Genomic DNA, 26,529 nt, shown 5'->3' with positions numbered 1-26,529 from the left:
TGAGGTGTCAAAGCGGGGCGGCTGTTCCCGTGAAAACAAACGATAACTGATACGCAGTCGATTCCAGTTTGCTCCCTTTTACAGGTCCAGTGAAAGCTTCTCAAGCGTTGCCCATTTCTGGAGGCAATCTTCAAGTTTACAGTACAGCAAGCTGCAACCTACCGTGTCCTATGCCGATTTAGGGAAGGGGCCAGACACAACCAGTGCAATGTAAGGAGGGCAACTGAGAGGATGGAGTGGGGCTGGGGAAAGGGAAAGGCTCCGAATGCTGGGCCAGACTTGGTTCGCCAGCCCAGTTATGAGAAAATGCAAAGTGCAGTCAGGGCTTGCGGCCGGCCGAGTAGGTCAAAAGTACCAGCATGTCCACCAACTGCAGGAAAGTGTAGCTACACAGTGTTCATTTCCCCTATTTATTCTAGTTAAAGCCTCAGATATGAGTACAGAGCTCTGTGTAATGAAGACAAGGAGGTAGGGAAGGAAAACAAGACTCGCTTTTTGAGTTTCTTCCCTGAAAGCCTCTTCCCCGGTTCCTAATAGAATAATCATCAACTCTTATTCATCACTGCTCATTAGCTCCCTCTGTTGGATCTGGTGAGCGCTTCTCCGGCTTTCGGGGCTTCCTCTGGAGCTGCTCTTTTTCTTTCTTCCTAAGTTTTTCCCTTTGCTTCTCCATCTTCTCTTGAGCTTTGCGAGCTTTCTCTATAGACACTCTCATTTCTTTAATTTTCTTTTTAATGACAGCTCTGTCTTGGGAAGATGTCATGCCAAGGGCCTAAGAGCAAGGAAAGAAAGAGAGCAACGGTTTAATTCGTAGCACCTTCTAAACATTTAAGTTGGGTGGAGAAGAACCCAGTGTTCTTTCACAGCTTGACACCCTCATTCGACAAAAAGAGGGATAGCTAACTCACACCAGTGTCTTCTGCCTTCCATACAAAAAAGGACTAGTGCAATGTTTGATTGCATGCAAGCTTCCTCAGTCCACAGTATTAATGCAATGGTATCCATAAATGCAGCCCCAATTGCCTTTGCTTATAGCCTTGCATATCCTGAACTGAGCACCAGTCCCTATACAAAACCTCCCAGTCATTACTCATCAGCAATACTGGTTTAAATTAGTCCCGCATGTGTGAGCTGCTCTCACCTAATGACTACAGGCCATGAAAGGTGCATTTTGAACACTTGGTTTTCCTACTGGGACTTTGCTGCTCTGGAGTGACGGCCTGCCAGGTGCCTAAAAGCCAGATGTTGCCAGAAGTGATCCCTTAGGCTGATCAGTGCTATTCCAAAAATACTAGCAGGACCAGCATGAGGGGGAATAACAACTACGACATCTCCCTGGCAAATAGCTGCTGCAAAGCCCAGCAAGAACGTGTTTAATGAGCTACTTTTTTATTTGCTTCCAGGTATGGTTCCAGTTGTAGTGGGTAAGCTGACATCTACAAGCGCCTTTTGATGCTGCTGCATGGGGAGCGAATGAATGTGTGTATATGTATGTACACATATCTATACCTTCAGGGGTGGCCACAGACTTAAGAAAGCCCTAGCCAAAATGGGTTAGGGCCCTCTTTTACATTGATGCGTCCCCCTGAGCCTGCCTGAGAGTGGCGTTGATGGCAGCATTCCAAGGGTTAGCTGGGAGCCATCATTTTTCATTTCCCACAGTGCCTTGGGGGTGCCTGACAACAGGGCATTGTGGGAAACTAAAGATGAGGCTCACAGATTCAACTGCCCAATGTGAAGGGCCCAGGGCAAGTGTTGGCACTGGTGAGCCTTGCTGGGCCCCGGAAGCTGCCTTCTGGGTCTGCCTATTTATTTTTATGGAAAATAGAACTCACCGTGTGTGTGTGTGTGTATTACACAGTAACAATAATACATAAATACAACTGCATTTTCTAGATTCAAAGTGACACGTGACTATTTCCTTGGTAATTTCCCTACATTAATGGTACAAAATTAACACTGCAAGCAGAGGCAGTTAGCTAGTCTGCATGGCACAAAGTGAAATGTGATACAACCAAAGTCTCTAATAATTTGGCCAAAGATGCAATTACCCCTGGCCGCGTAGGCCATTTTGTTTGTGCTCTAGCACTGTCCTTTTTCAAGTTAAAAAAGAAAGAAAGAACACTTTTGGTATATAGAATAAATTAAGCTTGGTATATTGAAAACTGCCCATTAACTTTTAACACCGAGTACAGTGCATCCAGGGCTTTATTTTCAGAGATAATGATGTATTCAGGGTTCCAACTGTTATTATATCAGCAGCATAATCAAAATCTCCAGCAACTTGCACCGCTTCCATTATTTGTTACTTGCTAGTGTGGGCTTTGTTAGTAGTAAGAATATTTTTATTTTATTTTTTGGCATCCAAGACAAATATTTCCCACTAACAGATCCCTCGGGCACAAACAGAATTCTGAATCTTGTTTGCCACAGTGAGAGGCAATTACCTTAAGCTTACTGCCATCCAGCTGAACGAGACGCTCTCCGTTTATATTTTGGGCAGTGAACTCAGGGACATACTGTTCTAGATTCAGGCTCATTAGCCAGTTGGTAACCTGTTGCACGCTCCATTCCTGAAAGGCGCGATTTGGGGACTGGCTGTGCTTGGGAGACTGTCCATCATCAAGGATCTGTAACAAGCATATTTCAAAGATCAGGTGTGTGAAGGTGGCATCATCGTTTCATGAGAGGGGCATCATAGTGGCACACTTTCTGATGGTACTCAAATACCCGATGTGCCTATCGACATGCAAGACCACCAAAACTGGCTTGTTGGGAGTCCACATACTTCAAAAAGCCCATCTAGTGCGACAGATGCAAAGTATTAAAAAATGAAGTGGGGCTGTGGAAATACGTGAGGATGATAAACTGTTGTCTGACAAAGTGAGTGGGTTCTCCTGGCCTATGTTTCAATGATGTCACACTGCCTGGAGAGCAGCCCAAGCATCTGGAAAAGCCCCCTTTGGTACTGAGAACCGAAGGACCAACTATTGTTTTACTTTCATCTCAAAGTTGATATGTGCTGATTTAAGACAAGTAAATTTGGCACGGAAAAGATTTCATTTGAATGTGGCCTTCTCATGGTGGGAGATGGTATTTACCGTATCAGGGAGCTCATCCAGAAGTGGCACATACCAACTGTTGCCATGAGAGGGCACATTTCAATAAAGCACCACATTGCACAAGTCAGTAGCACCAGTCAGACGTGAGAGTTCCTCTGTTGGACTGCATACATCTGAGAATGGCAGCTTCCCTTCAGATGAGTCAGTGACCAGGGAACCATGCAAATATGAATCACAAAACAAGAACAATTATGCTGGGTTAAACCAAAGACTCATTTAGTTTAGCATCCAGTTTCCCACAGTGGCCGACAAGGTGCCACTGGCAAGTCCAAAAGCAGGGCATGATCACATGATCACCCAATCACATTGGGTGATTAATATAATCACCCAATGTATTCCATGGCAAACTGCCTTTGAATCTGAAGGTGGCATACAGCTGTCATTGCTTGTAGCCACTGATAAGACTCTACCCCCCACAACCTTGCTAAACCAACATGCTGTAGAGGTTAGAGTGTTGGACTGCGACCTGGGAGACCAGGGTTCAAATCCCGACTCAGTCATGACACTCACTGGGCCAGTCACAGTCTCTCAGCCTAACCTACCTCACAGGGTTGCTGTGAGTATAAACCGGGGAGGGAGAGAACTATGTGTGCCAGCTTGAGTTTCCTGAAGGAAAGGTGGAATATAAAGCTAAAATCCTCTTCCTCCCTCTAGTGGCCATCACTCCTCCATCTCATGGCAGCCAATTCCACGCATTAATTTTAGGTTGTGCGAAAAAGCAATTTTCTGTTGTCTGTTCCATACTTACTGCCAATCCGGACATGAAAATCAGGCCTTCATGTCCCAGGATCTCACTGTGCCTTTTAAAAATCCCTGACACAACAGAGTGAGTTTTCCAAGTATTAGCATTGTGTTGGGAGGGTTTGAGGGTGAGGGAAGAGAGGCAGGCGTGCACTTTGATCCCGTAATCTGCTACCCAAAAGGAAATGTGCCAAAGGGAAAGAAAAGAAATGCCTATATACCTCTTAGTACAACCCTCTCCAAAATATCTCATTATTATTCTCACCTCGTCATCAATCATATCCAAGCTCTGAGTCAGCAATAAAGAAAATGGGAAAGAACACATTATGATATACAGAATGTGTACAACTGTTCAAATAAATAGGGGATCACTGGGAACCGGCTGAGGACAACAATGTGGCAACAATCCCTATTTAACATAAATGTGTCTTTTTCTAAGATATAATTGAGCTAATATTAGTTACCCATGCATTCAGATATGCAGGGTTTGCCTGAACATTTGTTTAGCATAGGAGGGAGATGCCATGATGGTTCTAGTGGCTGAAATCTTCAACTGACCTATAGTTATATACCTTTGCTGAGATCAACAGATCTGGAATTTCCCTCAACCCATGAGTTAATAGGGCAAGAAGTTACAAGTTACCACCCGAGGTCAGTGCTATTTAACCTTGGAGGTCTCGATTGCGCCTGGCTATAACGCCTAACCTGAGCCATCCTTGGGAGTAGGAAACCACTCATAGGTTAGCCCAATATCCATATGATTTAGAGCATGTATGGGGCATGGAAGAGGCGGGAAAAGTGATTGCCTTTTAATACCCAGCTGAACATGCTTCCCACTAAAAGGCTCAATTGTACTTGGCTTGCAGCAGCTGATGCTCTATAGCAGCTCACTCACTTCCAGGTTTGTGGCCTTCGGGAGCCAAAACGTTTGACTCGCAAGGCGTCTGGGATCCAAGGTACAACTGTATATATGATCCAACTAAATTTTATTTACAGTAGATCCACTGAAATAAATGGACCCAAATTAGCCATGGTTTTTTTTTTTTAATTTCCAATGGATCTTGCATTTCATACAACCCTATGAGATTACATTTATGTAGAAGCAATTTCATATAGTTGGCTGGATTTCTGCCTTATTAATATTAATATATTATTATTAGTTGTAGTAGTAGTACCCCACCCATGTGACTAGGTTGCCTCAGCCACTCTAGGTGGCTTCCAACAGATATGAAAACATAATAAAACATCAGTCGTTAGAAACTTCCCTATACAGGGCTGCCTTCAGTGGCATAGTTATGACATCTGATGGGAGGCCATTCCACAGGGTAGGCACACTGCTGAGAAGGCCCTCTGCCTTGTTCCCTGTAGCTTCATTTCTTGCAGTGAGGGAACTGCCAGAAGGCCCTCGGAGCTGGACCTCAGTGTCCGGGCTGAACAATGGAGGTGGAGACGCTTCTTCAGGTATACAGGGTCAAGGCTGTTTGGGGCTTTAAAGGGCAGCACCAACACTATGTATTGTGCCTTGAATTTATGTACAGGGCTTTGATTTTATAGGATATATGATGTCCTAAGCACTTTTCACATTTAGTCTTTGACTCAAAATGCATTGGGCCGTAACAAATGGCATTGTTTCCTGTACATTTCTGAAGAGTGCACTGAACTTTTTGTTCCAAGTCCACCAACAGACACATCCTGTGGCGTTTCTGATTGTGAGCTGCAGTCATAAAAAGTATTTTCCCCGCAAAGTTAAATTCAGCCAAGAGCTGTTAGCCTATTAACTAATCCACAGGGAGCACAGGAGTTATTTCCTACTACGGATACCTCATCAGATGACAGTGCTATGGAGTGTGAAAATCCTGGGGTTTTCGGTTCTGTCCCTAAGCCACTCAGATCAGCTGAACTGGTGCTGCTGGGACTGAAGTCGTCATTGAAAGCGAAATTCTGTAAGGAGACAAAGAAGAAAACCAAACCCATCAGTCAAATGGCGGAGAATAAGCCTAAATGTCCAGATGAACTGGCTTCAACTTGCTGAGCAGGCACAGCTCAGGAATGGTTGTGATAATTCACATACCACGGAGTATGAAAGGAAACTCAAAGTGTTCCTCTTTACAATGTCTTGAAAAATGAAATGTATTGTCATTATCTGCAAGTGATGAAGACAGAGCTTTCTGCACACCTGGCTTACAGTTGTAGATAATACTGAGCTGAAAGCTCTTGACGGAGAACAGTTGTTGGCTAGAATTTGGGTTTGTGTGTGCATGAAAATGGGCTGCTGAAAGATTGATTTCTTAGCGCACCGGGGGGGGGGGGGGAGTGGATGATTATTTTTTAAAAGGGGTTGCTGGAAGCAGGCTGGCCACCAGGAGTAGCAGGGAGAATTCTCTCTTTTTAATGTAAATGATTGCAAGGGAGTCCCATTGCTGCCTGCCATCTCCACCCCCAACACCTTAGCTGTGCCATTCCAGGGCATTCCTGGGGAATAAAATAGCTGCAACTGAAAAATGATGTCCACCAGTGGGGGCTGCAATTCCTCCTGAGAATAAATGAAACAGAATAAGGCAGAAGATGGGTTTGGAATAATAATCTGACCCAGCAGAAACACAGGATTCACTGAAGCATCCCTAGGCCTGGAAATGCTAATCCTCAGAAATTCCTGATCTCCATGATATACAGAATTTTCCCATTAGGATAGGCTGTTATTTGACCACAACATACAATTAACTTTTTGTAAGGGGTGTGTGCGTCCCTAACCAGAAAGGAAGTCCCCCCCCCCCCCACCTTGCGATCAGCATCAAAGAGATTCATGGAGTCATTGCTCCTTTCCTTCTGATGGTAACTTTGTATATTATCAAACAATTTAATCTGTTCCCTGTGTTTTGTGCGACAACCGCACTGATTATCTGAAAGATAGGCATAGCTCAACAATCAAAATGAACACAAAACAGACATTTTGCCCCTTATCAACGCAATGAACAACACATCACATTTTATAGCAAAGACAAGTAACGAGGAGCGATTCCCAACAGAGCACTTTGTGATATGTACATTTGGTAAAATTCATCCAAATTGCCATTAGAGGAATCCTGCAATGGCATACGCCAGGCTAAAAACAACAGCAACAATGCAGTTAAAACTAGCAAACAGACAGACAGACAGACAGATAAACCCCCAAAATCAAGATACTCATGAAGCTTTTGAGGTTTATTAAAAACAAACAAGCCACATACTCTTAAAAACCAGCAATGGGCTATGTCAACCATACATAAACCCAAATCTGTTCGGAAGGTGAAACTTAAAAGGGGAACTGAAACAGAAAAACATTCATATATTAAACTTAGCTTTTGGCTGTAGCATAATCCAAAAACATAAAGAATAATATTTCTGGATAAAATGCAAATGAGAATTTTAAGCATTAGTTTACATCAGTAAGGTTTGCACATTATGGCAAGTTTCTTTATTTTGTGATGTTTGTAAAACACAAAGAACACTGAGTCACAGCACTTTTGTTTTTCCAGGAGGCTCCTTTGAAGACAACCTCCTGCACATGCCCTGAAATTTAGTTGTTCACTTCGTAGTCCTTGAAGCCTCCAATGTCAGGCTTTGGGCTGAACTAGAGATGATGAAGATCTCCCAACACTTTTTCATTTAGTCAAATAATGCAGGCATGCAGAATGGGAGGGGTGGCAGCCTATTTGCTCACACAATTGGGGCTGTGGTGCTCAACTGATTTTCCCTGAACAGCTTTCCTGATCCAAAATCTCTCTCCCTGCCCCCTTTCTATCACACACACTGTTTTCAGACCTACAAAGGAGTGGGATGGTGGAAGGTTCAGATGCTGTGCCTGTTCTCGCCACTGCCTTACATCACCCCAGGTGTGTTTTCTGAGTGAGACAGCCACATCTGTTGGACTTGCTGGCTTAGCAACAGCTCCTAGGGAGAGATTTACATGAAATATGGCTTGGGTGACTAAGCGCTCTGACTCTATTATTTCCCATGAAAACTGGCGATTTTGCCTGCTGCTGAAATTGAGTAAAAGTGTGGGTGGGAACAGACGGACGGACGGGGGGGGGGGGAGGTTAGACAATAAGATCAAACGTAGTCTGACCTTAATAGTAATTCCTTTCCTAAATATCTTTGTCACTGCCACTGCCCTTGAGCCATTTGTCCAACGTTTGTCCTTTTCCATGGAAACTTTTAAGAATGGAGAGGTTTTGTGCTGGGAAGGAGCTGTCCTCTTGACATTGGCATGGCTGCTGCTTACATGGATGGGGCTGAGGTGGTGGGTGCATGTGGATGCACTGCCAGTAGTGTCAGATGGATGGTCTCTTTCATTAGCCTTATCCCCACCCCAGTCCTATCTAGGTAAGCAACAACTATGCTGGTGTCAGGAGCAGGTGCACTGGGTATAGGGGGCAGAGGGGGCACCAGCTCCCTCTGTGTGCCCCATGCTCCCGCCTGGCAGCCCAGGAGCCAGGTGGCAGCTGGAATGAGCAAGTGCAAAGATTGACCTCTGCGTGTCCTGCCCTCTCCCGGCACATGCCAGACAGTGTCACATGACGCATCACTTGACTGCACACCCTCAATGTGGGGGACAAGTTGGCGCCCCTGGTCAGGAGGGTGGCTATGACCCGCTGCAGAGACCACGATCAGTTGCAGGGGCTTGTCTACAGTGCTGCTTTACGCAGGTCTGGTGAACACAGCTGTAGCTTCAGAAACGCGAGGACCTGCTATGTAACCACCTACTTAACAGCTAGTGAGTTAAAAGCAAAGGCTGCCACCATGATAGTTCAATGAGGAGCTCTTCTTGGTTTTCAAGCATAGGTTTTGTTGGGAAACACTGAAACAGGAAGCAAGGAAAAGGCAAGAGCAGACAAGAAAGCATAAGGCAACGTACAGTAAATATGGTGTCTGAATAGGATTTTGTCTTTGTTGCAGGGCTTCCCCTTCTTTAAAGCCACACAGCAGAAGTAGTGATGTTGACCATGCTTTTGATTTAAGCACTGAGCTGTAGCAAACATGTAATTTAACCAGTTTCAATTGAAAAGGGCTGTATGGTGTATAACAGAGAAGTGTGTCACCGTGTAAAACGTGATGCCCTGAATCGGTGAAACCAAGATCTGAAAATGTTTTTCACAAAGAGATGAAAATAGCCAAATTACAGAACTAAGCTTTCCCCCCTTTTGCTTCGTAAAAGACGGTGACTTCATTTACCTGCTATTTATACTTATTTGCCTTTTTAAAATGCATTTAAATGCTGCTTTATTCAAATAAGGTTCTTTTTGCATTCATCCCCACTGGACACAGATGACCAAATATGCAATGGTTTTGCTATGGTTCTGAACTCCTTGGTTGCAATTACAACTTGGCGGTTCTGTCTGGCTGCTCCCATAAAAGTTCAGTTCATACACACAAAAGTCCAGTTCACACATTTCACAAAGGACAGAAGCAGTGTGCAGGAAAGAACAGTAAAAGACCCGTGAAACCTGGCCTATGCAGACCTTATTAATATGAATGGAAGACGTGTAATATGGTTTCATTTCAATGGAGAACATAGGAAGCTGCCTTATATTGAGCAGAACCCGGCTCAGTACTGCTCACACTGACTGGCAGACAGCATCTTGCACTGGAGACAGTCTCAGCTTGGCTACACATCCACCAAGGCGTGTTTTCAGAGCACAACAATCACACAAACTATCTGAATTTCATTTTCACCCTCATATTGGTCAAAGGGATTCTCAAGGAATGCTGCAGAGATGAAGACAACTAATATGTGGAGCATGTAACATTGCCGTACAAAATATTATTTGCAAGCTACCATGCTAAAAGCAACATGCAAGCACGTTAAAAAGAAAAAAGGACCAACGTTCATTTTAAACAATTCAATTTTTCTTAGTTCAGAAGAACTTCAAAATGGAATTAAACGTAATACCCAAGATGCTTGACAGGAACATCTTGTCTGGTGAAAGGAGCAGAAATGACAGAGAAATGAAGAGATGGAACAGTGATATTTTGTTTAAAATGTGCCAATATTTCAGTGGGATGTGTTAAAGCTGACCCTACAATCAATGCGGTAGTCAAAGCAACATATTTCAGTGTGGCTCAAAATACTTACTTGCACTTTAGGTGAGAACTTGCAAAAATAAAACAAAATAAAAATTGCAGGATTTTTTTTTTAAAGCAAAATGAATGCTGGAGCAATGAGGCCATGCCAATCAACAGTTTCTGGATATTACAGGAGGAGAGGGTTCTTTGCACAAGCTTAATTTGTGCTTAATTTCTGCAAGACTGCAGAATCATGTGCCTTCAAACCATGATCTGGAACATGGAAGTCTCTCCTTTTTGTTTTCATTTAGAATAGTTTTGTTTTTTATTGTATTGTATTATGAAAAAGCTTCAATATAATTTTATGGAACAAAAGCTTTGGGAAAGAAGAGGGTATCCCCTATAATTTGGGTTTGCAAATACAGTGATAAGCTTTTAACAGGGCAGTGGGTCCTCCTGTTCCCTCTTCCCCCCTTAGCAACTTCGAACATTACATGTTGCACATTCCCTCTTTCCTTTCTTTCATGCTTATGATTCCAAGAAGGCCAAAGAGCTGCAGCTGTTACCTGCCATGGTTCCCGCCCCCCTACACATCTACAAATTAAGCAAGTTCATTAAAAAGTCCGAACAAAGACTGTCCAGCTATATATGCTGGCATCAAGCCCACGTTGAACTTGGCAGTTTGACACTAGCATATAAATTACTCTGATAACATTCATTAAAGAGACACAGAAGACAACCTGGAATGCTCATATCACATTTTTGCTGAACAATGAACACGTTGCTTGCAGTTACTATAACGCAGATCCTTTGCGTTAAGCCAGTAATAGCAACCTCGCTTAAGCCACTCCATGCACTGGGGAGGAGGTACTTTGCATTTTCTACCTTGGACCCCTTTTTAGCTGGACTTAGATTTTCAGAGGAAGGATCAGTTGAGCTGGTAGGTGAAGGCAGATTGCTGGAAGAATTGGATCTCCTGCTGCTCTCTCCATACCATGCAAATGGAATGGGACTATGTGGGAGAGAGGAGGACCGCTTGATTAAAGACACTCTACTTGCTGAGCACTCCAGCAGCTCCTTAGTTGTCCTGTTTAACACAAGGTAGTAATGCACATAGATTAGACATTTAAAAACTATAAAGTCGCCGTAGACAAAAAAAGAATAAAGGAAGAAGTGTGCATGCACACGAAAGCTCATACCAATAACTAACTTAGTTGGTCTCTAAGGTGCTACTGGAAGGAATTTTTTAATTTTATTTTGTTTCGACTACGGCAGACCAACACGGCTACCTACCTGTAACTGGAACGCATACTGTACATCTTATGAGGCAGCACAAAGTAGTAAAAACCTACCGTCAAGTATACAGCAAAGAATAATAATTTCATGCTATTCAGCTATTGCCTGAAATATTAACTGTTCTTCACTGTACAGGCTATTTTGGTAGTCCTAAACAAATTAACAAAAACTACTATGAAGTAAGATGTTGAAAGAGCTGTAGCACTTTCTTTTTTTACCAGCCACAGATAGTTTGGTGGCTGCAACTGTAGGGGGGGGGGGGAGCAGCTCTAGCCTTTATTGTTGATGCCTTGGTTACAACTAGTCTGGACTTTTGCAGTGCTCTCTATATGGGGCTCGTGTAAATTACACAGCTTGAAGGCTGGGAGACAGTAAGACTGCAATCCAGCGCACACTTATGAGCAAGAAAGTTCCACTAATCACAGTAGGACTTATTTGAGCCTGAAATTGGTTATACCCGTGCTATTCACTCATACCTGCAGCCAGTAGAGACCCTAACTGCTTCCTTCTCTCTTCTCTTCTTGCCTTTGTTAGAACTCCTTCTCAAGGGAGCCCTACAATGTTAAAAGAGTCAAAAGAGTGTCCAAAAGGTAGTACACCATTTATTTATTTATTTATTTTTAAAAAAGGTTTTAATCTTCGTTAATGAGAAATCAATGCTTACCCCAAGTCCACAAACTTTTGTTTTATTGTCCTTATATGCCCCATAGAAGGGCTGGATGTTCTTGGGGATTGTATACCTGTGGCACCATCTAGGACATATTTGTACATTAAAAAAACACAGTTCATTATAGCCATTTGTGTTTTACCATTAAAACAGCACTTTGTTTTTGCATCCAGAAAAATTCACGTACACACACACACAACCCCCCAAAATCATCACAAGTCGAACATTTATTATTCAAACAAGGCAAAACTGTAAATGTATGGACCATATGCCTGCTAGGAAAGACCTTTGCTGTAATCTAAAATGCTGTTTTTGCATACAGAGGGGATCAGCAGGTTTGGTCAAAACCTTTGTTGACATTTAGCAGCTGAAGAGACAAGCAGCTTGTTAAACTGAACTGTGGCTTGCTTCTTAGGCAGTGGGAACTGCTGTAGTGAAAACATTTTTAAGAAGGTCGCATGAGAATCTTCCCTCTGTACTAGTAATAGATTATTTAGATCATAAGCCTGGGCAACAATCAGTTCTTGTTTTTGCACAATCACTAGAAAAATCTCAACGACGTCTCAAATTCTTCATGTAGCTTACTTGCCTATTTGCCACCATTCAATCCCAACAAAAGGTCTGTGGATGACTTGCTAATTTATCATGTACTTATATACATACAAAAGCTTACACTTCGTAAGTAATTAAAAGTCCAAAGAAAACTGGAGTAAAAGGGAATACTATGTGCAGTGATAATGTGTGCCTGCATAACATTGAAAGATACAAGAAAAGACAGAAAGATTAAGACACATTTCAGTGATATCTACTGCAATGGCTAATTAGTATTGATGCTGCTATTGTAAAATTCAGGACCCAGGGCCCATGTTTCTTTCTTTCTTTTTTTAATGTAGAGAGAAGTTCTGTTTCTGTATACCAGCTCTTTGCAGCTCTAAGCAAATAACCCAGCTGAGATAGATGGTACTGGTAATTTTTTCAGGAAGAGATGCGAGGAAATGAGCATGTTTGCATACAGACAAAAAAGCAGAGACATCACCTTGCCAACAAAGGTCTGTCTAGTAAAAGCTATGGTTTTCCCAGTAGCGATGTATGGAAGTGAGAGCTGGACCATAAAGAAGGCTGATTGCTGAAGAATTGATGCTTTTGAATTATGGTGCTGGAGGAGACTCTTGAGAGTCCCACGGACTGCAAGAAGATCCAACCTATCCATTCTGAAGGAAATCAGCCCTGAGTGCTCACTGGAAGGACAGATCCTGAAGCTGAGGCTCCAATACTTTGGCCACCTCATGAGAAGAGAAGACTCCCTGGAAAAGACCCTGATGTTGGGAAATACTGAGGGCACAAGGAGAAGGGGATGACAGAGGACGAGATGGTTGGATAGTGTTCTCGAAGCTACCAGCATGAGTTTGACCAAACTGCGGGAGGCAGTGGAAGACAGGAGTGCCTGGCGTGCTCTGGTCCATGGGCTCACAAAGAGTCGGACACGACTAAACGACTAAACAACAACAACAACAAATGCAAGCCAGGATCCAAAGAGGTGCAATACTCCACAGCAACATATGGGCTTCAAAGTCCCTTCCTCCCCAACAGCAAACCTGCCACCCAACAAGCCAGCCCTGAATACTGTGGAAGCCTCAAAAACACCCTTTGATGCACAGCGAGCAGCTGCTTTCCAGAAACAAAGAAGTGAAAAGCCTGCTGTGCAAGCAAGACTTTGCACATGCCTAAAAGGGCTCCTTGGATCCTGGTCAGAAGGTGTCTTTGCGCTGTTACAAATGTACTGCTATTTTTATAGTGCACTTTGAAACCTCCCCCGGGGTAAGAAATGCAGAAAGGCTTTTAAATCACGAAGGGCAAACTTCCCGTGTTAACAAGAGCAAGCAAACTATATAAATCTAGGGGAACATAGCAAAAAGGTATTTTAAAACAACAGAGGGGATGCAGAGAAGCTGCTAGGTGCACACATGCGCCCGTGTGTTTGAGAGAGAAGGAAGATGGACTGCAAATGTTCCCTTCTGGCAAGATGCCACACGCCTAATGGGGTTAATACATCTGACGGCTCTGTGACTGTTAGGGGGCCTTGGGGTTACATTAGACTGCTAGTAAAGAGGTTGGAGTTGAAACAGTCTTGTGCTTGTGCTGAATTTACTGAGTAGGAGATTGACATAAAAAATGTAACATAGTCCTCTGCTAGCAGGCCCGGGTGCCAAAAGGAGCCCTCCAGGCCTCTCTAGCTGGCTCACAGGACTCTCCCCAGTTGTGCCCCAATGTCCCTAGGCCACAGCCTTCCGTCCTCTGTGTCCTTGAACAGTGGAACATGCCCAAGAACAGTACTCTCGCTTGCCTGGTTGGGGAGACGTAAGTACAGGCGAGTCCCCACTTAGGCGCATTCAAGGTATGAAAGGCTGTGCATCACTGTGGACACGGAAGTGGCACGGAAAAGGGGTAAAAACACCCCTAAAAGAGTGCAAAAATGGCACAAAACAGTGCCCAGCAATCCCACAAGCCTTTGAAAGTGCAATTGCAGGAGCCTTTGCACCAACCTTTGAGGCCTACAGAGAGTTGGGAGTTTGAGCAAGGAGGTTTGGAGAGAACAATTGTGGTGGAGTTCGGTGGATTTTTGGCTTTTTCAAAGGTTTTTAAAGGGTTTCCAGAGGTTTAGAAGTTTGCCGGCTTCTTCAATGGTGTTCCAAATATATGCGATTTCACTTAAACACACGTTGCTACGTAAATGGGGAGTTGCCTGTCTAGAAACTGTGGGCTTGTGCGTGGCTGCCCTGCAGCCTTCTGCATGAAGGCAAGTCACACCTGCTGCCCATGGTCCCTGGAAGACTGCCTAAGGGGAAATGAGGCCCCCAGGGGCTGAAAATGACCCCCCCCCATCTCTTGCATTGTATTGTAAAAGAAAAGGAGGGGGAAACTTTCAAATTATCAAATGCTTCCTACTGGAGCACAGAATTGCTGTGCCCCAATTAGAAACACTTGCAAAAGAGGTCTTATTACATTCAAATATTTCTATGCTGAAGCAAATGGTTTCACTTTGATTCTAACATATTCATTAAAATATGCTTTTACACTTAATGCTGCTTGTATAACACTCCTGGCGGGAAAAACATGGGATTCTCCAGTGATTAAACATTATTGAGGAATAATCATTATTAAGCGATTCTTGCTTGAGTGGGGTCATTGAGAGCAATTCTGATTGCGTATGTGAGTTATTAGGAACAAAGGAGATGATGAATACAAAGGAAGAACAATAATTGAGTTCAAGACTCTATATTTATACTACAACCCCCCACACACTGAGGGACCAATTCACACAATTCAGAGAGTGGGTGGTGTCACAATCCACTAGTTTTTGTCAGCCTGGCATAAGGCAATTCCCTATGTTCTTGATCATACTTTGAGAGCTGTATATGTGCAAGAATTTTCTTGAGCTATGTATTTTTCCATGAAGATGGCAGACAAACTAAAACATGAGCTTTTCTACCACCTTCACTTCTGAAGTGCAATACATCGATTCAATCCATTTCTGAAACGTCAACCACAATTAGATACAAAAGCACTGGACCTTCTCTCACAGAATGCGAATTCCTGACATTGTACTTAAAACACTTTGCTAGGTTTCAGAACAAATCTAAAATAAGTTCTCCCCAAACTAAATTGTGTGCCCTTGATTTAAGGCAAAGACTGTATTTCACAGAATTGGGCAGATGTTTAAAATAACTGAGACATATTCTAATTGTATCTCCCAACTCACTCATTCCAAAATCAGCCTTAGAAAAAAAGCAATGGTTTTAACTAAATGATTTAAAAGCTCCGAATGACAAAGAGGAGGAAAACCAGACTTTCTAATTAGGGAAGTGAATAAAATGTTTTGTTGGAACCTTAATTTATGACCACTTTTTTTTATTACATTTATCTACCACCGATATAACTGAGTTCTCTGGGTGGTTTACAGATAACTAAAAATGCAAACTAAAGTACAATATTTGACCCCTTACACCTATTACAAATAAATAAAAGACAAGTAAAACCAACACAAAGACAGCAACTTAAAATCAACTTAAAATCAATATAAAACAGCTAGCGAATATCTACGAACACCAACATGTTTAAAAGGCCTGTGAGGACAAAAATGTATTTGCCTGGTACCTAAGAGACCGTAGTGTGGGGAGCCAGGTGACCCTCTCTGGGAGGCGACAGAAGGACACAACCACCGACAACTGAACTCATTACACACAGCGAGAAAAGTGACGCAGCAGCATGCAAAATCACAGCTATACCTTCATCATGGAAGATACTCCTGCTGGCTGGATGATGCACAGGCGAAGCTTCGTAGCTCAGACAGGATTTTGAAGGTGAGGAGAGTGGAGTATCTCCATGGGAACATACAACACTCGTGTACGGCCGCCCTTCGTCCTGGTTTCCAGTTACGTTGTCAAATGCAAACGTTGCACTGCTAGCCACGGGGGAAAGGGAGGAAGCACCAGAATCTGATGCAGGTGAGGAGGCTCTCATACACACAGGCAGAGGTGGTTTGGTAATGTGCATGGGACTACCGTAACTGCGCGAAGGCTGTTGATATAAGAGATTGTGAAGCAGATTATGGCATTTCAGGAACCAACCACACAGCGAGTTACTTTGAAAGCGCAAGTTCACCTCTTCGGCACCTGCTTTCCATCCCGCGTCTCCTTTCGGAGCACTATTCCAATAATTTTGCACCGTTAAGCTTTTACCTTATCTGCTTTCCATTTGTAACCATTTCCTTCGCAATGATTAGCATTTCAAGCTCTCTGAATCGAAATAAAATTACCTGCTAAGCATCGACTCGGTTGGGTTTGAATAAAAAGAATTAATAACATGGGGGGGGGGAGGAAATAATGAAAGACAGCACATCAGAATGCGTGTAATATTAAATCAGAAGTCTTGAAACTGCTGAAAGAACACAGGTGTTTTACCTTCAAATTGGGAGAAGAAATACTTTCTTTCATTGTACATTTTCATCACAAATTAGTAAACACCGCCAGGGAGGGAGCATGGTGAAAGGAAACAACTGATGAGAAGGTTGGGAAGGGGAGAGAAGAATCACCTTTCTTTCAAGACTGTCCTCTCCATCTGTGGAGCTGATACTGTCATACAGTCTTGTTCTAGTTGGTCTTGACCTTTTGTTCTTCACTGAAAGCTGAACTCGAGTCTTCAGTGCTTTTGAGTCCAGCCTTTCTGTCTCGGGAACTGCTTCACTAAAATCTTTCAAGAGAGAGAGAGAGAGAGAGAGAGAGAGAGAGAGAGAGAGAGAGAGAGAATAGAAAATCACGACCTGCATTGAAACATGCCACTATCTGGAGATACAGTCTGCAATTCTATACAAATCAAGCCGTATTTTCATACATGCTGCTTATTTCAGTGGAAACCATTGTCCCTTTGTTGTCATCAGATTGTGTACAACCTTGGAGCTGCTGCATGGAAACGAGAGCACCAGAAGATGCTGAAGCCTCAGGAGGACCCGTGGAAAGCGAAATAGAAAACCATTGTATTATAAAGTACAGCTAGTTGATGGGCAGTTTAGTTCAGCCACTGAAGTGTGGTGGTTTAAGACAGCTACCTTGCCGGTATGACTCTACTTAAGATAGTACATATGAAAACAGAAGTCAGAGCTGAGAAGATTCATGCTTAAAGAAGAACGGTAAACAACCCTTGGTTCTTAAACACTCAAGAGTCACAGTACCATCCCATCTATTCTCACACACCTGCATATGATGTGATAGCTAAAGAGGTGAGGATATGACACACAAACTGCACCCCTACACTGACCTACATTCGGACATGGGGCCAGACAGGTTTCAAAAATGCAGCTGCAGATTTGGAACTGGCAAATGATGTTCTGTTCTGCTTTGGTCCTGGCCACATGAAGACAAAAATTGTTTTACCTTAAATTAGGAACCTATTTTGATAATTGAATTGTCTAGTGATTTTAGACCTTTTCCTTGTTGTGGTTATTAAGTTAATTTGCTTGTTCATTTTCTTTGGGGATTACCATGGTCACTTTCTTTGTTAACTTGGGAGCTATCAATTTTTGTGTATTCTAAAACTGTGCAGAAGCCCTTGCAGAGCCTTGTCTCTGGGTGGGAAGGAGGAGATTCGGTGAAAGCTTCTCCTTAAGACATAGCTGTCAACTTCTCCCTTTTCTTGCGAGGAATCCTATTCGGAATAAGGGAATTTCCCTATAAAAACGGGGAACATTGACAGTTATGCCTTAAGAACCATTTGCTGAATCTTCCTGCCCCAACCCAGCAGGGTGGCAAGGCTTTGCAAGGGCTTCTTGAGAGTAAGCTCTTAAAGAACCTCATGCCCTGCTCCCATCATGGGGGCAGCAGTGGGGCATTTTGCCACAGCTGCCAAAGCACCTCAAGCCACCTTCTCAATGACGACAGAAAGCTAAAGAACCATGGGAACTGTAGATCTGTGAGGGAATACTGAGTGTTTCTCAAATTTTGGTCCCTAGGTATTATTGGATCATAGCTCCCATAATCCCTCGCCTGGAATTATGCCTGGAGATGATAAGAGTTGTAGTCCAACAACGTTTGGAGATCTGGAGATAAAACATCTGGAGATCAAAGTACACTGTATTAGGATATTTTCACAGAATTTGCAGAATCATCACCAAAACACACTTCCCAGCATTCCATGAGAGAAGTCACAACAACTTCATTCATATAAATTTGTACCGATTTGTTAAAAAAAATTAGTGGAGAAGAGATCAAGATTTGTACAACAGTCTGTAGGGATGTCTGTTAATCCTTTGCCGTACTCTCTACTCCTGCCAATGGAAGCTTCCCCTCTAAGTGCAAATAGATGCTTTAGGAGGAGGGTGTGGTTTTCATACAGATCACAGTTCACATGTGTGTGCAGGGAGAGGGTTAACCTCCTCACAAATTGGAGTCCTGATCACATGCACCCTTTGGTTGCTATTTAAATGTTAAAAATCAAGCATGTTAATTGTGATCTTGCAATTGATATCATGTCTAGCTTGCCCCTCAGTTTGTAATAGAAGTACATATGTAATTATATCCTATGAGAAGCAGCTGCAAATAGGCTTATATAACCAATACTGGTACCCCCCCCCCCATATTAAAAAAACACCTGATCCATTAGGTGAAGCCAAAGTATTCAAAGTAAGTAAGTACACAGGCAAGATGGGACCCGATCGGCATAAACATGGTTTTGACAGAGTCAGCTGAGACTTTTGCCGCTGATTGCGCAAATGGAATCAGCATGTACCCTTTTGTGTCACTATGGTTACCTAAGTCCAAAAGATCTTCATAAGGTGTTTGAAACAATAATAGCCTTAATACCTCACAAAGAGTACTTAGAGAGGATTTCAATTTAAAAGGAGGGGCAGGAGAGAATTAACTCCTGAAGGCAATTATGCTGAAGCAATTATTTATAGTCAAGAGAGGATTCAGAAACAAACGCAATAGGTTATTTTGCCAAGTGAATATTTCAGCGTGATTAATATAAAGAGAACAGCAACAACCCGATGGGGCAGAGTGGAAGAAGTCAGGTGAAAATCAGCAATACATATTGGGGGGTGTTCACACACTCGACCCTCCTCTAGAAAAATTGTCCCTCTTGCCGCTCCAATTGCACTTTAAAAAACCATCTCAGGTTCAAAGAGCAGTTTGGGGACTTTGCAATTAGGGCAGTCACAGGAAGCTACCTAGCTGAGTAGTGGTTCTCCAGGATTCCAGAAAGGGTGCATTGCGTGTCCAGGTGCCATGCTGCCCTGGACATGCAAGCAAAGCAGATGTTCTGCCACTGAGTTGTGGTCTCTTCTCCAACACTGCACACATAGTGTTTATCACCCTGACTCCGAAAAATACTTTGTGAATGTACAGGAGTTAAGGCAGAAGTCTGGCTGCTCTAAGAAGCAGTATCAAAACAAACAGTAATTCAGGGTTGTTGTTGTTGTTGTTACCTAAAAATGTTGGTTATACGTGAACCCTTTTGGATTGCAGCCTAAACTAATTCTTTGCTCCTACCTTCTTTCTTCAGGGTTACGCATCTATGAAGTCTATTTTCCATGAAATACGCTCAGAGTAATGTGCCAAACAGAAGGGTGACAAAGGAGGAAGTTTTATAACTAACCCGCTAAGTAAATAGTAACATGATACATGGTGGCATTCACTCAAAAGCTTTCCTAAGAAATTTGAAACTACAGAATTAACTGCATTGCTACTGACATTTTAAAAGCACCACATTTATGTGCATGGTACTTTCTTTTTTTAAAAGTTGCTTTAAGAAAACAAACACGGCAAGGCTTTCAAGCCAGCAGGTTATGGACAGAGGATTATAGCATTAATCATAGCATGTATACCGCCTCTTCCAAAATGGTGTTATAGAATAGAAAATGGCAGTGGCCCCAGGGAAGTGGCATGGGGCAGCAACAAGACCCAGGTTCCAAAATGAGCTATTCAGATTAGAATCAAAATCTGCCTCCATTGCATAACTTGTCATCACATTGGGCAGAGGCCACATTCAGTTATTGGTATAACTGTTGCAAGCTTTTGCGATTTTACAGGAATCTAGGATTCTCTCTTCACTACACACACACACACACACACACACACACACACACAGGCTGTAAGACTTCACTATCAAGCAATTCATTCCATCTTTGAAATAGGAATAAATCATGCATTTAGAGCATAATACTGTCCATGAGGATTCCCACCATCTTGCATTACCACACTCTGAAACATCAGAGGAGGATATCTATTATCATTTCCTTGGAAGGGGAGGAGTGGAGAGACCAACTAGCAGTTTCTAACACACATCTAAATAAAGTGTATATTTCTTAAGGAGCAGAGGAGGAATGAGATACTTCCTGCTCCTAGTCAAATGCTTAACATTTCTTGCAACAGCTGCTTCTTGCCTGAATTGCACAATGGTCTCATGACTCAGAACGCCCTACAGAGTTGCCATAGGCTAAGAAAATACTCCCTTATTCTATGTCACTATTTCTCAAAAAAGCATTTCAGCCTGATAGATGGTCTCCAACAGCTATTTTTTTGAACATTTTGCATCATACAGGGAAGGGGAACCTGTGGCCATCTGGATATTCCTGTCACACCTAACCACTGGCCACGTTGGCTGGGGCTGATAGGACTTGGAGTCCACCAACCTTTGGAAGGCCTCTGGCTCCCTATTCCTATTTTTCATCTATCAAAAGTTTAAGTAAAAGCTTGGCCCTAGCTATACTGCATTTGCTCACAGATATCCATAGGACAGTTCAATCACACAGATACGATGGATTTTTAACTAAGAGTTGTGGGCAAAACCTTCACTTCACCCAGTATGCATTCTTGACATGGAAAACACTTTTTTGTGTAGGAAACAGCATGTAGATGCTGATCATGTCTACACAAATATATTTCACCCTTATGTACATGGGGAAATGCCATAGCGTGCTATAGCAAATTAAGCTTTCCCAGAATGTATATGGACAATGAAATGTGATGGGCCTACCACTGCATATAGGTTTCACATTGTTTCCTTTGTAGAAAGTGCTTATGTGCAATGCATGAAGTGGCCTCAAAACCAGGGCCTTTAATGAAGAGTCCCATTACACACTTGCAATTCTGTTAGCAGAGCAGCGAGATTTACTACTCCAGTTGTCATGATGGACTTATATATGCAATGAACATCAGAGCACTCAGTTCTAGAGACTTGTGTACACCCTCAACATCACAACATTCTGTTCTTATTTCCTCTCTTTAAAAACCTACATGCCAAGGACATTCGCTAAAAGAACATTATAAAGAATCTATTAAGGTACAGCCACAGTCGAAAGCCTATGCATAACCAGCAAAGGGCCGTACAAGCAGATACGCTGCTCCTATGATGAATGGAGGTTCTCATACACATATGGGGGTTTGTGTCCACATGTGAAGATGGCAGATGTGTGTTGAAGTGTGGATCTGCCAAAATCACACACTGAGACTTACTTCCTGCAGGAGTTTTTTCCTCGGTCATGTTCCATATCCAGGACAGATCAGAGAAAAGTAGTGTGAGAAAAGGACTAAAGGAAAGCTAGTGGTGACATGTTAGGGGAGAGAATGGCAGTCCTCATGTACTTTTGGCACTTGGATGACTGCACACTGATCTATTTTGGCCCAAATACATTCGTTTGTACATGTAAACTGTACATATTTATCTATCAACACAGAGAGAGAGAGAGAGACGTTCATACATTTACACAAACAATTTGTTTATTTTTGCACATAAAAGACCCCTTTTGAAAATTGTGATGTTTTGTTCTCAAGTACACAACATAAAAACCCCCTGATATGGTATATAGAAGAGGAGATATAGATTTATATTCTTAACCTTTTTATTAGCAATGTCAACAATGAACGGGGATAAAAATATAACTGAACGGAATACATGTGCTTTTACAGGCATTATGAAATTATGTATGATAGTATTACAGATGGGTCACCACATCGTACATTACGCTGGCCACATTTTTATGTCACAGAGAGCCATCAACCATCACCATATTCACGTCACTGGTGACTGCTTCGCTTAGCCCCAGTCATACCAGCCACAATCCCTGGCTTAGTGTCATGCCTGAATGCATTATGTCTGAAGCAGGGATTGTGCTTTGTTTCACTCCAAACAAATGGTGATGACATAGGTGCCATCTCACGCCAAAGATTGTGGGTGCCTGCAATGACGGGTTTCAGCTTTGCCCACTGACTTTGTGGGGGCCCAGCCCCACAAATACTTTATTGTGGGTGCCAAAGAACCCACAGCCCCCTGGAGTTGGCTCCAGTGGATGACGATAAGCAAAGGTTTGTCCTTGGCTTACCGGCCATAGTTGGTTTGAGTGAAACAATCCACGGTCCCTGGTTCAGAACTAACACTACGTAAGGGATCATGACCTATTTCTCCCAAGTACAACTGAGAAGGAGCAAAGGGTGCACGACTGACTTGTACACAGTAAAGCATGGTATACGGCTTGCCACGTCATGCATATGCAACCACTCCGAAAACTTTTAAGTCAGTACAACTACATCACACAGAAACAACGCAATCCTCAAGCTTATCATCTGGTTCAAACAAACCTTGACTTAAGGCATCCAGGCAAGACACTTGCTTTGCATCAAGGTTTTCCATGGCATCGCCTCTTGAGACTTCTGCAAGGGATGTTTGCCTTTCAAAAATGTTGTTGTTATTGTTAACTTGGCTCCCATTTTGCTTCAGTAACCTGAAAACCTCTGTTTCCAGTTCTCTGATCTAGGACAAATGAAGTTAACGATTAGCAAAATAAATAAAATGCCATGTATAAGTTGAGGTTTTTTGCTTTTTTTAAAAAGTAGAAAATTGGGGGCTGTCTTGTACATGGAACATAGCACCAGGAGAATTTTTTAAAATATTTAAGCATATGTCCAGGATTTTGGCTTGGGCGGGCTAAGGCGGTCCCTCCTGCTGCCGTTCGCCTTTCTCTCCCCCCCCCCGTCTCCTGAAGCCCCCACTGGCTCGACCACTGAATCGAGAGCAGCTGCTGCCACCACCACCACCACGGAGAGCTGCCTCAGCTACCTCTCCTTGCCCTTCTTTCCTTTTTTTCCTCTTCCCCTCTCAAACTCCCACCCTGCCCCCAGCCCACTCACCACCTTCCTCAGCTCAGTTTGCTCGACGGCATGATCCGGTGCAGAGTGGCCGCTGCCTTCCCCTGGCTTTTCCTTGGCACCTTGCTTGGGAGCCTGCTTCCCCGCGCAGCAGCTGCCACCGAGAGGGAGCGTGTGGTGCCCCAGTTGCTGCCTTTGCTTCTGTACCATGGGGCACTGAATGTACCTCATGCTGGAAACTTTGAGGGTGATCGCCCCAGAAAAGAGCAACAACTTGCTGCCGCCAATCACCCAGATTTTCACTTTTATTTTAGGGTTTCATTTTCTTAATTTTGGGTTTAAAACAATAGGGGTCGTCTTATGCATGGAAAAATATGGTAAAATAAACCTTTTCCATTAATCAGATGAACAGAACCACTACCATGCATGTATTTAGTACCACACAGACATTTAGTACTGTTAATATATCAGGCATAGGCAAACTCAGCTCTACAGATGTTCTGGGACTACAACTCCCATCATCCCTAGCTAACAGGACCAGTGGTCAGGGATGATGGGAGTTGTAGTCCCAAAACATCTGGAGGGCCGAGTTTGCCTATGCCCGTACTCGAACCATGTATTGGTAAACTATATATCATTGGTTGCTTTGCGCTACCCTGTTGGAATGCAATGATAATTCCTATGCAGTATAGTACTGTTGTCTGCTTATTTAAAACATTTGTAACAGGCTTGTTGATCTGGTGGACACTTGTTGATCTGAACAGCTCAACTACTGTTCACATGGGCAGGCAGACTTTAACCATACATGTGAATAACTATACAAGTGTACAGCTGTCAACTATTTGTGTACAGAGGTACACAGACTGTGCACTCATTGAATGCAGCGTGTGAACATCCCTACAGCCACACCTACTCCTAAAAGGCAACAACGCTTCCAAAATAAAGCCATGAAATAAACTAAAATACTGAAAATTACTTACACGAGCTTGTAAACCTTGAACTTCTGCAAAGTGGGCTTTCTCCAGATCTTCTATTTTTTTCCTTTCAGCCTCCTGTCGCTTGATGAACTCAAGTTCTCTTAGGGAAAAATATATTTGCTGGTTAGAACAAGAGTCAGTTGCGATAGGTATTGAAAAAAATTGATGGACTGCTACACTTCAGTATGTATTGTCTTGATAAGACCTGATAATAATGAGAATGCAGCAGCAAGAGGGAGGATGTGTGGAGCAAATACTTTTATATTAACATGAATAAGCTGAAGCTACATTGTAGGAGATTAACCTGAATTATCTCTTGTTTGCTTTATGAAAAGTTGTTAATCACCACAGTGGAAGTGGCAAAACTAAATAAATACACGTTATTAAAATTAGGCTTATAAATTTATTATGCAGGTGCACAGATAATATAGTGGTGGGTTGGCGTGCGTGTGTCCTTGGCATTAAATCCTCTTTCATTTTACCACTCTTGTTTTATCTCTTTAAAGGTACAGATACAAAGATCTGGAAAGTTATGAGTAAACCTATTAGGAAGTATACATTTTCTACACATTTACAGATTTAACCCAGAGTGGTAATATATGTTTAGAAGGTTTAAGCTCTGGCCCAGTTCGCACATCCAAAGAGAGCTGATCTTGCCTTCTTTGCTACTTCCTGCTAACACAATGGAGAAATAAGTCACAATTCCTGGCTCAGAATTAAAAGACTGTAGGCCAGCAGGGGAAGGACTCTAGCTAAGTGGCAGAGAATCTGCTTTGCATTTAGAAGGCCTTAGGTTGAATTCCTGGCTTCTCCAGGCAGGACTAGGTGAGACTTCTGTCTGAAACACTGGAGAGCCAGTACAAGTCAGGGTTAGACCACACTGAGCAAGGTGCAGCAATGGTCTGACTCAGTCTAAGGCAGCTTCCTAGATCATATGGAGATTGTGGCTTGTTTCAGCCCAAGCAAACCATGGTCTGTAGCCAAATGTTGTAAGTCAGGGACTGCGGTTTATTTCTCTGGCTCTCTGCATGCCTATGCTACACAGATTGAGAAATTTTGCCCGAACCTGCATCTCAGCTCATGCTTACTTTTGCTGAAAGTCCTTAATCAGTTTCTTGGCTTTATTGTATTTCTTCTCCAGTGCCTGATACTGGCTCTGCGTTTCCTTCAGGTGTTCATTGACGGTGTGACACAGGGTCTGTGCCTCAATCCAGTAGCTCTCAAGCTTCATCATCCTGTCCTTATTCTCCTCAATGTTCTGCTGAAGCTGATTCTTCTCCAGCTCCCACCTTACTTTCTCATTCTCAGCTGTCTGCAGCTTTGAAAGAGGAAGGCAGATGCTTTTACATTCAGGTACAGTTGGTTCAAAGTAACACGCATGAGGAACAGCAGCCGAGTGCTATTCTTATATGGCAGGTATAACCAATGAGATGCCCCTTCCAGATGTTGCCAAACTCCTGCTTCCATTATCACTGGCAACCGGGGCTGGTGGGAGTTGGTGTCCAACAACATCTGGAGCCCACCATGTTGGCTATCCTTGCATACAATACGTAATGTTCAAAACAGAAATAATTTCAGAGCACTAAAGAACTTTCTAGACCATGTTAAGGCTAAATGAATAATCTCAAATGCATCATTTCCCACCTTGCATCCACCTAGGCTTCTGCGGTTTTAAAATGAACACACTACTGCTTGTATCATTATTTTTTCCCCAGAAGTTTGCCATGTGTCTAAGCAAGGCAAACTGGAAATTAGTCATACAGACATAAAATGAAGCATATTTTGACAAATTTATTGTGCAACATTGCCTAAGGCAGAACACTTGCTTAGTACCTGAAGGGTATTTGTTGTTGTTGGAAGAAGCTTCTCTATTAACAGCTTTCATAGCTATAAAGTGGGGTGTAATAACTAATCATCTGCCTTTTATAGTTGTTGTTGGCATCTGTCTGTGTCGAGAGACAATTGGGGGGGGGGGAGCTGAAGCCAAACTGCTGCATTAGCAGCACCAAAGTGACTTCCCTGAGATGCAACCCTGGGCAATGAGTATG

General features: G+C 42.9%; 1 protein-coding gene across 14 annotated transcripts in view; it reads right to left on the bottom strand.

Moving 5' to 3' along the window:
• Positions 1 to 396: 396 nt before the first annotated feature.
• Positions 397 to 26,529, bottom strand: part of PPP1R9A (protein phosphatase 1 regulatory subunit 9A) — a 140,447-nt gene continuing 114,314 nt past the window's right edge. For 8 of the 14 annotated variants that reach the window (XM_080974571.1, XM_080974565.1, XM_080974578.1 and 5 more), the window contains 12 exons: positions 25,570 to 25,799; positions 24,485 to 24,581; positions 22,998 to 23,169; positions 16,961 to 17,118; positions 16,155 to 16,446; positions 11,866 to 11,953; positions 11,678 to 11,755; positions 10,791 to 10,992; positions 5,685 to 5,804; positions 4,129 to 4,152; positions 2,448 to 2,630; positions 397 to 772 (listed from right to left, as the gene is read on the bottom strand). In XM_080974571.1, the coding sequence (XP_080830697.1) occupies positions 560 to 772; positions 2,448 to 2,630; positions 4,129 to 4,152; positions 5,685 to 5,804; positions 10,791 to 10,992; positions 11,678 to 11,755; positions 11,866 to 11,953; positions 16,155 to 16,446; positions 16,961 to 17,118; positions 22,998 to 23,169; positions 24,485 to 24,581; positions 25,570 to 25,799 (1,857 nt within the window). In that variant the 3' untranslated portion in view covers positions 397 to 559. The remainder of the gene's footprint in view (positions 773 to 2,447; positions 2,631 to 4,128; positions 4,153 to 5,684; positions 5,805 to 10,790; positions 10,993 to 11,677; positions 11,756 to 11,865; positions 11,954 to 16,154; positions 16,447 to 16,960; positions 17,119 to 22,997; positions 23,170 to 24,484; positions 24,582 to 25,569; positions 25,800 to 26,529) is intronic. The other 6 variants (XM_080974577.1, XM_080974570.1, XM_080974566.1 and 3 more) reach the window with 3 other exon arrangements.

Source organism: Podarcis pityusensis (assembly GCF_964106645.2).
Source record: "Podarcis pityusensis genome assembly, chromosome: 12".
NCBI classification, from domain to species: Eukaryota; Metazoa; Chordata; class Lepidosauria; order Squamata; family Lacertidae; genus Podarcis; species Podarcis pityusensis.
The sequence above is the reverse complement of the archived record's forward strand: the minus strand, read 5'-3'. Positions and strand labels throughout refer to the sequence as shown.